Genomic DNA, 14,102 nt, shown 5'->3' on the forward strand with positions numbered 1-14,102 from the left:
GCGTAGGTAGAGTGTTGCCAAGGGGGTGACTCATTCACAAGGTGGGCTGTGCGATGGAACTGTGCAAAGTGGCACACATTGTAAAATATTTCTGTGGAAAGGATCCTGCCTGAGGATCCACTGCCTGGTCTGTTAAGCTCTTGGCAAGCTGCAATGGACTGGCTGAAATCATCGTGTCATATGCTTCCTCTCAGGGCACATTACAGTGTAGTGTGTGCGAGGAGAAGAAGCTGAAATGGGCTGAAGCCATCTCCCACTTTTGGTGCAACACACACAATGGAATTTGCTAATTGCTTTATATTATTATGCTCCTTTTGTATCTGGTTCACCCTCAGTGCACCCTCCATAAAGACCCCCTCCAAACTTTTTCCAAAGAGGACCTGAGGCTATTGCTTTGTTCTAGGGGACCACTCCAATGAAAGGGTTAAAGCTGTCAGATACTGTTGCCTGTCCTGAATCTACTGCCAGTCAATATTACGGGATAACCCCCAGTGCTAGAATCATGAGAGAAAAGCCGTGTTCAGGCGTTACGCCCAAACAGCTTGTACAAATGCATATCAGGGGCATGGGCTCATGCACACTGGCCCCACCCCCAAGACCCCCAGCCCTGCCCTCCCTGTTCCTGTCTTTGCTGGGTTGAGTGGCAAGGTCTGAAAGGAGGTACTGCCAGGTTACCTGAAGAATTGCCTCCTTCCAAATATGCCTGCCTGGACCCTAAGATCATCTTCAGAGGCCCTTCTCTGGATATTTCTGCCAAAAGAGGGGAGGTGGGTGGCTACTAAGGAGAGGGCCTTTTCAGTGGTGACACCCTGTTTGTGAAATGCCCTCCCTAGAGAGGGTCACCTGGTGCCTATGTTGTGGTCTTTTTATTTTCCAAGGCTTTAAAAAAATTGCCTTAGGACGTTCTTAGGTTTTTGCACTGTTGCTGGCTTTTACCCCGGTTTTTACTTTGGTTTTATTCTGTTTCAAAATTAAGTTTTACTATATTATTGTATTTTATGGCTTTAAGTTTTATTCTGTGAACTGCCCAGAGAGCTTCCGCTATTGGACGGTATAGAAATGTAATAAATAAATAAATAAATAAATAATCGCATTCTCTTGAACATGAATAGAACTCTCAGTGTGATCACAGACCTGCTTTATCAGGGTTCCAGATTGTAGAGGGGGTGATGCTCATGTTAAATCAATAGGGGTAGAAACCCCTTTCAGTCCCCACTGCAGCATGGGGAGGTCGCAGACTGAGGGAGCATGGCTAGCGCAGATCACCTGTGCCCCTTACACCTATTTATATACCCTGTCCAGGCCTAATGTCTGAACAGGGCTAAAGAAGAACTTTTAAGGGTCTTTTGGGATGTCTTTTTCGCTATTGGGAAGAGAGGGAGGGGAAGAAGAAGAGAAAGACAGTGTAAGAGAAGGAGGGGAAAAGACTGAGAGCGGGGCTGGTGCTACGTTAGGCAGAGCGAGGTGACTGCCACAGGCGGCAGATGCTGGAGGACAGCACTGGCACCCTCCCAGCTGTTCCTCATGAACGCCTTTGTCCTTCGCCTCTGGCAGAGAAATGTCTTAGGCTGGCCCTGACTGAGGGCATCTCTACAGCAGCCTAAAATCCTGCATTTAAAACGAGGCTTTCTGCGTCCGTTTAAAATGCAGGATCACAACTGACTCCCTTTACACGCGCTTCCTTCCCCCCTCCCCTTCCCCCTCCTTCTCCCCATATCGGAGTCTTCCATTATCTTTCTTTGATCTCACTCCTCTTCTTGCTGCTTTAACTCTTTTCACGGAGGAAACTGAAGCAGAACACAACAGAGTAATTTGATAGCTCATTATCTGTGATCTATTTAAAAATGGAACAAAGGGCATTAAGGGCGCAATCCTGTGGGGATAGGCGGCCGCTTTCAAACTCGCAACTATTTGGTGGCTAGACAGCTGATTTCATCTGTCTAGCTGCGGGAAGGTGGAGCAGGGGAGGCGGCTGCCGGATGACACAGAGGTTGTGTCGTACCGGCATTTCTACCTTCCTCACCCTGGAACGCCCCTCGGAACGCCCCGTTTTCGCTGCTCCGTGCTTCTCTTCCGAGTGCAGCGCACAAGACCGTTCCAAGCTGCCTGTGAGGCAGCACGGGAGGGGGGGAAGGTCAGTTCCTGGAAAGCGACGTATCCTATGGCTGTCTAGCCACTGACTAGTGGCCATAGGCTTGCTCCCTCCATGCAGGAGGCACCCTGGAGGGTCACAGCAGGGTCATGGCGTCATGTAAAGAGCCCGCACACTTCCATGAAGGAGCACTATCAATCACAGGATAAAAGCTCAGTGTGAAGGAGCCCTGAGAGAAGAAACATGGACCTAATGGATCTGAATGCTACTAAAGTTATTCATGCTCAAGTAACGAGGCTTCAGTTACCAGTGGCTAACTTACTTCTCCCATTGATTTCAAGGGGCTTTAACATGACTAACTGTAGCTGAATTGCCTGGAGCCACACAGTAAAATACTAAAAGTTGGTCCAACGTTGCAGGTTCTATAGAGTGAATGATAGACCTCACATCTTAAACAGTTGAAGGCTCAGGATGGTTACAGAAATGATTCAGGTTAGGGGTTTGTTTGATCATCTTCAGACCCACCCTGACTCAGGGTATGCTCATAATTTAGATAAAGCCAAATGGCAATTGTTTATAAAGCAGAAACAATCTTTGAACGATCTTGCGACAACCAGACTATTTTATCTATTCATGGCCTGTTAGAATGTATGAGAGAGCTTGGAAAATCCCTCCGTCATGAGGAAGTTCCAATGATTAAGTTACTTCAAAAAGGAATAACAATGTACTATTCAACTTCATCCATTTTTGGAGAATTAAATATTAATGATTACACTTTGAATTATTGATGATTGTGCTATTTTATTCATAGATTTTTATGCTGTTGAATACCTTTAAATATCTGTACAAATCCATTACAGAAACACAATGATGAATTATTCTTGCTTTTCCTTCCAAAGATGGAGTGCTTATGGCCACTTCAAAGACATGTTTCATTTATGCAAAGCACTTCATTGTGGGAATTAGAGTGGGAAGCTATGTGTAGGTTTTCATATATACTATCAACATACTTGTGTGTGTGTCTTTCACTGTGTGTATAAACTCTGGGAAGCAGCAGTTCACCCTGCATAAATATGGGGTTGAAAGCAGAGTTGTGTGGACTGGAACTCCACAAATGGGAAGGGGACAGCGATTTTCATGTACACCCCCCCCCCCGCAGCCTACTATGCTCCTGAAAATCTACTTTGGAGAGTTGGGGGACCCTCCAGAACAGTGTATGAGGTGGTGCTGGAAAAGGAGGAATTACTGAAAATTGGCACCCTGCCCCTTTCCTCTAGTGGGGAGGCTCTGCTGGTTCCCAGTTCCCTCCACCAACGGATGGATCCCTTCTTTTTGTGGAGGGACAACTCTAGATAGAACCCATGGAATGAATAATCATTAATTAATTATTAATCATTAATTTTTACATATCTCAACTTTTCCCAAATGGTCTCAAGGCTGCTTACAAATAAAATACTAATATCCAATAAAAATGCAATATCACCTATGATTAATTTAATTATATCATTGAGAAGGGCAAATTTTCAGTCTAGGGGTGACAATTTCTGTGGTCTTCATTTCCTATCTTTAAAAGAAAAAGGAAAAACCACTGCTTTTCTACTCTCTTTTCAGCAAATGTCTGCAGTGATATTTTATGTGATATATTGTGGTTAAGATGAAAAAGCATTAAAGGCATATTTCACACGTCCCTTGATGTTATACCATTTTTACTTCATTGGCTTTCCCCAAAGACTTCTGGAGACTGTACATTGGTGAGGATACTACGAATCCTCTGTTAAAGAGAGTGAACACCACTCTTCTCTTCAAAGAATGGCAGTTCCCTGGGAAGGGGGAATCACGATTAAGCCAAGGTGGTGTGTAAGCACTGAAAAATAAGTAGAAATAATAAAGGTTCTTGCCTTACTCTTCTTGTCTGCAACTAGCACAGACTGTATCTATATTTGTTTTTCATTAGCTATTAACACATACATATGAACTCATTTCCTTGACCTCAGGTGAAGCTGACTTGAACTCTTATTTCATATTTCATATTTGATATGAGATCTTGCAGGCTGCCTATCGTTCTGCTAGAGCAAACTAACACTTCAGGGTTTATTCAGGAAACCATGGTGAAAGGATGAAGATATTTCTGCTTTGCCTCAGGCATTGCTTGCACTACCCAGAGTGTTTATTCTCAGCCCTGATGCTCAGACTATAACCTCTCTCTATAAGCTTACTCACTTTGTACAGTGGTACCCCTGATGGTTATATAATCTGTCTTTTGATTGTGGCAAACAGATAGACTAGAGAAGTAGACATGTTGATGTTTTCTTGGATGGAAAATAATAAAAATAGACCCTGGGTGACTATAGATCAGAATGAAGTGTCATTAAATTCACTACATGCCTGTTTAATTGAGTGAAAAAGACACCAAATTGAAATGACAATCCATGTGACCTTAGAATCGCGGGTGAATATATCCGATATAAAATGAATCAGTAATTTCTTTTTGTCTTTAATCAGAAGATGAGGTTCAATGGGTATCCCTGAATGTAGTTAAGATAGATCAAGATATATGTCTATGTTTAATGATGGACAACTGTAATATAATGAAATGAGATGGCCATAGTTTATCAAACAGAATATATGACATCTATAAACTACCAAAGTAATCATGGGCCATGCTGTAACATTAGACCTAGTAAATGTTTGCTGGGTTGTCTTAGCAGTGTAGCCAGACTGAAGACACGTATCAATATGTGAAGTGTGGATCTTCTTGCTGGACTGAGGTAAAAGAATTTATTTAAATATATGAACAGGTACAATGGAGGAAATACTCAATACCAGCAATAAATCTGGCTTTCAGACACAGCAAATTCCAAGCATGGCCAAGTATATTACAAATATATAAGAGAAGGGAAACAACCAGTGCCTGGGGGTGGTTTGGGGATGGAAAAGGCAAAGAAGCTGAAACTTAATCCAGACAAGTTGGAGGTCCTGTGGGCAGGGAAATGAACCAAGCTAAATAGAGGAATACATCTGGTCTTGGATGGGATGGCACTCTCCCTGAAGGACCAAGTGTGCAGCCCAGGAGTGCTCCCAGAGTCACTGCTAACTGGGGAAGCTCAGGTGGTAGTGGTGGCAAGGACCATTCACTGGCCTTTTCTTAATCTGGGGGCTTCTGGTTTTATTTATAATCACGGTTTATATTGAATGTTATTGTTTTGTATCGTAAGCCGCCTTGCAAACATATCTGAAGGGTGAGGTAGGTGCTTCCATAATAATTACTACATAAGTAAAAAATAACTTGGATTTATTGATTTTTATTGTATTTCTATACCACCTTTCTGAAACCAACCAAAGCAGTTTACAAAAATAATTTATGACACTTTGCCTTATTATTAAAAAGGATATTTCGCCCCTCTAAAGTAACTGTGACCAGCACAATATATAAATACTTGATGTCGTGGAAATACACGATGAGGTTCTTTGAAGGGTTCATTTCCTACCTCCTGTGGAAGAAAGATAGGGATATTGTTTAGGAGAGGAAACAAATAAATAATCACCAGAACAAGAGGCAGATGAACAAGCAGCTGCAGTGGTGAAGAGGAGGAGCTACTCCAGGGGGCTCTTGTCAGTGGGCCCCTGCTGGGGTGTGGGCCCTCGGCAGTTGCCCCATGACACCTACCCTTGACACTGGACCTGATCTCAGCCAGTGGCCATTTACCACATTTTGTGGCAGTGAATTCCATGGATTCCATGAATATATGAAATATTGCATAGGGTTCTCTGAGTGAAAGATTAATTCTGCTAGTATTTCCATGTAAGAGCCAAATTAAAGTAATGCAGATGGGTACCTGCATTTTTATAGTCTGGCCAAACCATGCCGACCCTGGACACCAGCTGTGCTGTGAAGGCTTAAGCCATAATAAATGTATTAGTCATTAAGGTGCCACAAGACTCTTCGTTAGTTCAGCTTACCATCCTTACTCACCCGCTAACTTACTCCTTGAATATTCAGTTTAATTTTAAAAACCAGTGTGATTATTTCACAAGATTGTGATTGGCCGTGTGTGGCTGCAGGAGCCAGGGAAGGAGGAAAGGGAGTTACGACTGAGACAGCCAGGGAAAATCTGGGTGGCATCACTGAATAAACCTCCAAAGGTTTCAGGAGAGTCATAGGTAGCCTACCCGAAGTGGCCAAAAGTGCATTTTAGATTGCTGGCCTCCCACTGTGCAGTTTGATCCATGGGATGCCAAGTGCTGTGATTGGCTATGGAGCTGTACACTTCTCAAGCAACCTCCTGTCCAAGCAATCCTCCAAAGCTCTGTGCCAACATAGGAGGCTGTCTTATACCAGGTCACCTCTTTGTCCATCTAGTCCAGCCTGGTATTATCTACTACTCAGTGGCTCTCCAGGGCCTCAAGCACAGGGTCTTTCTCAACACCTCCTACCTGCTCCTTTCAACTGGAGACTGACCCTGGGACTTTCTACACAGAAGGCATGCATGACCACTGAGTTACACTGCCCTTCCTATCCTTTCCCCGATCCTCAGTTCCACTACAAAGTCTATTAATTTCAGATCCATCCAACCCCAACCCACCGCATATCAGGACCCAAATCAGAAACATTCTGCTGGAGCAGGGGATATTGCTCCTATTTTTGTAGCCCTTGTTTTGTACCAATGACTCTGTGGCGAATGCTGCATGCGATGATAGCTCCACCCTTAGCTCATTGTCGGCACTCATTTCTAGGGATGCTGGAGAAAATTGAGATGGACTAAAATGAACGTGAATTTCCAAGAATCCGACCTGTGGAATCCTCTGCAGAGCGACCCTGCAGAGGATGCAGGTGCACCTGGCCACGTGGAGTCCATGGACTTTTGGATTTATTTATTTTTTACTTTCCCAAAATTTATACATATTTACTCGTAGGAAAATACGCAAGTTTCTGTTGAGGAAAAGTTGAATGAAATGGGGGACAATATGCTAAATGTTACGTACTAAGGTAAATTATGTAAATTGTTACAAAACCTCTTATCTAATTATTTGCATATTTTTCTGCATGATGAAAAAAAATTGCATCTGTCTGTGAGCGGATGATGGAACAAAAGGTGCCTGGCAATCCGTGAAACATAGACAGAGCAGATTTTACACAGTCCGTACATCCCTACTCATTTCACAACAGGTGATAAGCACCATCAGAGCCAACAATACTGTCCATCTCTTACCTAGTCGATGCAGTCATTTCTGTGAACCAAAGAGAAGATCCATATGCAGCACCATCTGGATGCACATACATCTCCTTTGCTATGTTGGGGTGAATTAACTTGTTTTTTGTGGGGCTGGAGCCCAACAAAAATGTATTTAATCATGGGAAACAGACACTTCACATTGAAATTACCGTATAATCTCTGAATCCTTTGCCTATCATCATATGGGAGCCTGAAGTTATTTGGGTTCTGGTAAGAATAGGTAGGGAACATCAGAGCCCCACGGACATTTGAATGCTGCAGTCCCAAGGAGTGGCCAAGTTCATGTGCAGCAACAAGGAAGAGGTTGACCTCTAAAATACAGAAGAATAAAAAAAGGAGAGAATCAGATAAATGTTAAGAATATAACGTAAAAGGTACTGTAAATCCATTCCCAGCTCTGCCATCTGAAATGCTTTCCCTGAAGATTCAGATGTTTACCCTGGGACTTTATCCATGAAAAAATGTGTATTCTACCCCTGAAGTAAAGTCCCAAGTCCATGTCCATTTGGGCTGTCATCATTTCCTGTGCACAGCACTTGCTACACACTGTACCATCCAAATCTGGCATACAGGAAACAGTCACAATGTGAAAGGGAGCTTTTCATGACAAGATCACAGCTTTCCTTCATGTGGACTGGGACTACTGGGCACAGCCTAGATTGACCTGCATATTCAGTGTAGATGGGAGGAGAACTGGGACAGGTTGTGCTAGGTTTCCCTTGGAACAGACGAACTCCTTGGTGAAGTGCTCTTCTGTCTTTTATGTTGGGACTGAGATACATATATTTCATGGAATTCAATGGGACTTACTCTGTGATAAGTATATGTAGCAGGGATAGGCAACCTTTTTCAGTGGAATGGCCAAATTCCAATCTGGGAGAGGCCTTGGGGGCTGCATTCCATTTGCGGGCAGGGCAAAAGGCAGAATGAGCAGGGCCAAAATATGATTCTTACTGATTTTCCGCCAACTTAGAAGTAAGCGGAACTAACCTCTGGATGTCTACTCAGAAGTAAGTAGGACTGAATCACTCAGCAGTACTTTCAAATAGCATCCCAAATACCAAGACTTTGCATGTCTACTCAGGAGTCTGCAGGACTGAATCACTCAGCGGATTCCTTCACAGTCCTGTCCCCCTCCCCGATCATAGAATCATAGAATAGTAGGGTGGAAGGGGCCTATAAGACCATCGAGTCCAACCTGCATATTCAGCTGCTGATCAGAGATAAGAGATTTTCCCGGCAAGGGAGAAAGGGTGGGGCCAGGGAAAGAAGCTGGCAGGCCAGCTGGGAAATTCCCATGGGCCATATCTTGGCTGTAGACTGGACATTGCCCATACATGGTATACAGGATTGCAAACTCTTTTATTGTTGATTGCTGCTTTCAATATTTTGCCATAACTGTGTTGTTGTCGTTATAGTTGTTATTTTATGGTTAATTATTGTTCATGGCTTGTAGATTGCCTTGGTTGTACTGTGTATTGCAAGATGGGACATAAATACTAGAAATCAATCAATCAGTCAATCAACAAACAAACAAAAATATTCTTAAGGAATGGCTCACCTCTGTTGTATTCTGACCAGCGTTCACTTTCATCAAAATGAGCATCTCCCCCTATGCCTGATCCAGGAAAATAAGCGTGAGCCAAAGTTCCTCCTCTTCCATCAAAAGGGCTAGAGTCACCATGGGCTAAATTTGCAATTCAGTGAAATATAGTTATTTTCAGTACAAAACCCTGCAGTTACATTAGGTGCAATATCTTTACATTTTCAGCCTGTTCATGTGGCCTCATTCACCCTGAGTACTTTACTGTCCAATGGTTACATATGCAAGGCTGGCCCAATTTGCTGCCTGAGGCAAAGGACAGAATGGCACCTGTACCTTCACATGTGGAAGCACACAGGACTGCCAGTTGAATTGTACTTCTACACTGGCGGTAGGATGATATCCTCCATCACAGCGGAGGATATTGTCAGAGGTCAGCAGACCAGCTTTGTGGGTACAAGGCAAGTCACATGGTGCACACAACTCTGTCCTTCAACAGTGTGGAATAGCCAGGGAGCTCAGGAGGAAGATGTGTGAGTGTGTGTGGAATTGCCACTGCTCCCCCCTGCCACACATCCACCCTCTGTTGCCTGAGGCAACCACCTCACTCTGCCTAATGGTGCTGCATGTACAAAGGGTACACGTCAGTGGTAATAGTGGTGGCAGCAATAAAGCCACAGGCAGCCTCTGGTAGAAGTGCATAATTTAGCAAGCTTTCACAATTCATATTTCCAAATAATTGGGAACGTTTCGGTAATACTGAAGGATGTGTGATGGAAATGGAGGGAAGGATGTGGAGCAGCAGTGTCGTGATAAATTTTGAAGTACAGGCGCTCATCATGAAAGTCCCGATCATCACGCCCCCAAGGAGAGTCCAAAGACATAGGCAGTTATATAGTGTGTGTGTATTATGTGTGCCTTTCTAAGTGTGTACACACACATGCACACAGCAGCAGCACCACCAGCAGTGCATCGCGTAATATCCAATTTATTGGGATTAGTGGACAGTTATGGACTTATTAAAGTGTTGGCCCTAGCAGGGGAGCGGGTGCCATTTGGGCTGTACGTAGTGAGGTACAGATTTTGTAAAATCTGTTCCATCTGTGTTTTGTGGATTGTCTGGCCCTTTGGTTCCATCGTCCACTCATTGACAGAATCAGATTTTTTTCCCAATTTCCTGAATTTGTGCAAATTCATATTTGTGAAAATGTGCAGATCCCCCGCAAATGTGCATTTTCTTGCTTTAGCCTGTGGGGGAAATGTCCATTTTTAGCTGGTGCTTTTTTCATTTTATGTAATTTTCTATGACTAAATTTGTGTAAAATTCCAGAAAGCAAAAACAACAACAACCCAACAACAACCGAAACACCAGTCCGCAAGTCTGCAGAATCTGTGTGACTTGGGAAAAGCCAGTCCGCTGTGGAATCTGCAGGTCAGATTCATAGAAATCCAAACTCATTTGATTCCATTGCAGATTTCTCCGACATCCCTAGCTCTACTCAGGCAGCCAATTATCTTGGGCCCTATTTAAGTACAAAGAAGTCTACTTAGACTGTAAGTGGTGAAAGTGTGCCAATCATTTTTATTACATACTTAGCTCAGAGACAATTGTGCGATGGGTAACGTCTCAGAAAAGGGCACATTCTCTCTCAGTGTAAAAAAAAAAAGCATGGTGTTGGTTTTTGGGAGCTAAATAATAAATATAGTGAGCCTTACCACCATATGCAAAAAAAATTTCAATATCAGCAGGTGTTGAAATTCTTGTGAACTGCAGTGGGGTCACATCACTCCATACTTTGAATGCCTTTGCTATCACCTGATCCACTTTGGCTCTATGCATATCAGGGGTGTAGTTATTAATCCTTCGAGCGACAGAGAAAAATAAGATATTAATAATCAGGAAACAGCACTTCTGATATTTCAATAGAAAGCAAGCAAGCTGAAATATAACTAACCTGTAAGTCAGCGTATTTTTCCTCCACCTTGATACTACTGCAGCTTTGTGGTTTTCTGAGACATCTGGGACTCCACAGCGTGGCTGCTTCATTACTGCCATTGTTTCTTCATCCATTTTTCCCGTGACAGTCAAATGGAAGAATTTCTGCATTTCTTCCAGTCGTTTTTCCAGGCTATGACCGGCTGCTTTATGAAATGTTGGGAAGAATTTATCGAGATAAACCTGGGCCGGGAAAGAAAACAGTAACTTCACAGTCCTTATTGCACTTGTTTTACTTTGCAAGGGACATTAAACAAGCTTTCCCTGATTGACCAGCCATGGTTTTATGGTTAGAATCTGATCTTAAATATGTTAATGTTGTATTTTGATTGTGATTTCTTTCTGTTATTCTTCACTGCTCTGGAATCCTGTTCGATGTAGAGTGGTATATAAATCTTATAAAAATATTATTATTATTACATTTATTATTATTAATAAAAATAATAATATTATTACATTTATATCTTGCCTTTTTTCCTCTTGCAAGGCACCTAAGACAGTTTACATGGTCCCCCTCCTCTCTGTTTTTATCCTTACAACAACCCTGTGAGGTGGGTTAGGCTGACAGTCAGTGACTGGGCCCAAAGTCACTCAGTGACCTTCATGGCTGAATGGGGACTAGAACCCGGCTCTCCCGAGTCCCAGTCCAACACTCTCACCACTACACCACGACTGCCTGTAATAATTTTTTTTTTTACTGATGGGTGGTGGTGGTCTCAGATATATATTGTTATTTATTTTTATTATTTATAATATTTATAATTATATATGCATGGTTATCCCCACCCCTATCCCCATTTTGTCTTCACAACAGCCCCATAGACTGTGGGAGAGTGACTGGTTCAAGGTGACCAAATCAATGTCATTGCTGAGTGGCGATGGTGGGTCCAGTTTCGGTGGGGCTGAGAATCCACTCTGGGTTTCAGTCAGAATCAGCCAGAACTCCAAGGTGCTGAACCCATTTCGGGGATAGGTTTCAGCACCTTAGATAGCCCCTTTAAAGGTTTGGCTGGTTCTGACTGAAACCCAGAATGGATTTACTGCCTGACCAAAATTGGAGCCACCAGCCTCCACTGCAGGTAATTGAACCTGGCACTCACAAGTCCTAATCCCAACTTGGTGCCTTCCAAATGCGATGGAGTACAACTCCCATCACCCTCAGTGAGAACAACCAGAATGGCTGGGGATGATGTGGGTTGTAGTCTACCACTTCTGGAGAACACTAGGTAGGGGAAGGCTGCTCTGATCCAATGTGTGTAGTCCATTATATTCCCAGTGGTGAGCCATGAAGTCCACCACCTAGCTACTTCTGTCTGGCATAGGAAATCTGCATTCAGCATCCTGCTTCCGCATTCCATCTGATCATGCAGACGTCATGACTTCCACATCATCTGCTTTTTTGCCCTTTCTCTCCCCTACAATCTGCTTTTTATAGTATCTTACCTGATGAAGAGATCTGGAGATCTCAAAAGCTTGCACATTTTTGTGACCTTGTGGTTGGCTTGATAAAGGAATTGTATTAATATGGACATATGAATATAGACACTGCTCACATCTGCTCTGTCTCCACGTGATGGAATTATTTATTGAGGGCTCAATCGCATGCATGTTTGGACAGAAAAACGTCCTACAACTCCTGCTGGGAGTTGTAGGACTTTTTTCTGTCTAAACATGCATACCATTGTTCCCTTAGTAATTATTTATTCAACTGGTAAGAAGAAAGGCAGGGTGAAGACACAGAACTAATGCACCTCAGGCTGTCTACAAAATTTACATCCTTCCTACATAGAAACATAACAAATAATTACATGATTAAATATAAAATGTCAACTAAAGAATAACAGCAGTACAGTCCTTACGCACTGTACAGTACAAGTGATAAAAGTTTTAATGGTTCATACCTCGAGAAACTTGAAGTCCCTGATACTTGATGCTGCAAGATTGGGAGCTACTGGGATGGCAAAGCAGTAAGGAAGAAAAAATGCAGCGCAGATCAGGATGAACTTCATAATGGACCTTACTGACAGCTCTGTGTTAAAAGAGAAAGTGTTCTTTGCCCTTCGATATCTACCAACCAAAGAGAGCGAATTTATATAGAGGCATCTAGTGGTAGCCCCCTAATGACTCATTTTGTCACACTGTCTGTGGTTTTGTGAGTTTGTGTAATATTCTAAGTAGTATAATTCTGCAATGTGTGAAAAACATCAGCCTTTTGAAAATGATTTACTCATGCCATTTTGGCATAGGAAGTGGGCTACATCATTCCTTTTATAATCATCTGCTAAAGCTGCAGAATATAGAGAAGTTGACTTCCTTAAATTGAGTTGTGGTCAATTCCCTTGGTAGGGGGATTCGTTCTCACAGAAGAAACATCAGCGAGTGGGTGAGATACAATTGGTAATGTTTCCATTGTGTCTGAATGAGATTCCCATCACAGCTTGTGGAAGGGGACTCTCTCAGCTGATGAAAGAGGTGTGTGTGTGTGTGTGTGTGTATGTGTGTGTGTGTGTGAGAGAGAGAGAGAGAGAGAGAGAATCCATCTCAGTTTCTCTCAGTTTCTCATTTTTCCAGTTGTAAGTTCAGTTCATCACATTTCTCCTAATACATGCGTTTTTGTATGCAACTTTGCCTAATATACACATTTTGCCAGCAATTTTCCTAATATCATGCATTTTTGAATATTTATTTATTTATTTATTTATTTATACTATTATTATATTTATATCCCACCTTTTTTCCTGCAAGGAACTCAAGGCAGCTTACATAATCCTCCTCCTTTCTGTTTTTATCCTCACATCAACTCTGTGAGATCGGTTAGACTGCAAGTCAGTGAATGGCCCAAAGACACTCAGTGAGCTTCATGGCTGAGTGGGGACTTGAACCCAGGTCTCCTGAGTCCCATTCCAGCACTCTAACCACTATGCCACATTGGCTTTCCAACGACATATGTATTTTTTATATTCAAGTTCCACTGATATACACATCTTTGTTCACATTTTTTTGATCAGAAAACTCCATTACAAAATTCTCAGAAGTGCGAATTTCAAAAGATAACTTTGTTTCAGTCATGTATTGGTTTGAAAGTGTGGAATTAGGTCAATTTGCATTAAAATATGAATGAATTCCTCCTCCATCCCTAACATATTTGGAGAGTCTGTAAGGAGTTAGCTAAAGACTGAAAGCACCACGGGAGTGCAGGATGTCTTTCTGGAGACCTGATGTATGGTAGTGGACTTG

The 14,102-nt window shown here is 42.6% G+C and overlaps 1 protein-coding gene across 1 annotated transcript; it reads right to left on the bottom strand.

Annotated features, from left to right (window-relative positions):
* Positions 1 to 4,857: 4,857 nt before the first annotated feature.
* On the bottom strand, positions 4,858 to 12,930 carry LOC146349444 (macrophage metalloelastase-like). The gene is made up of 6 exons (XM_084841623.1): positions 12,767 to 12,930; positions 10,825 to 11,048; positions 10,586 to 10,731; positions 8,888 to 9,013; positions 7,476 to 7,637; positions 4,858 to 5,583 (listed from the first exon to the last, which is right to left on the bottom strand). Exons 1-6 carry the CDS (start codon positions 12,872 to 12,874, stop codon positions 5,570 to 5,572), a joined length of 780 nt encoding a protein of 259 aa, XP_084697749.1. The 5' UTR covers positions 12,875 to 12,930; the 3' UTR covers positions 4,858 to 5,569.
* Between the last annotated feature and the right edge of the window lie 1,172 nt (positions 12,931 to 14,102).

Source organism: Heloderma suspectum, chromosome 3 (assembly GCF_057233095.1).
Source record: "Heloderma suspectum isolate Gila_16-S chromosome 3, 16-S_ref, whole genome shotgun sequence".
NCBI lineage: Eukaryota > Metazoa > Chordata > Lepidosauria > Squamata > Helodermatidae > Heloderma > Heloderma suspectum.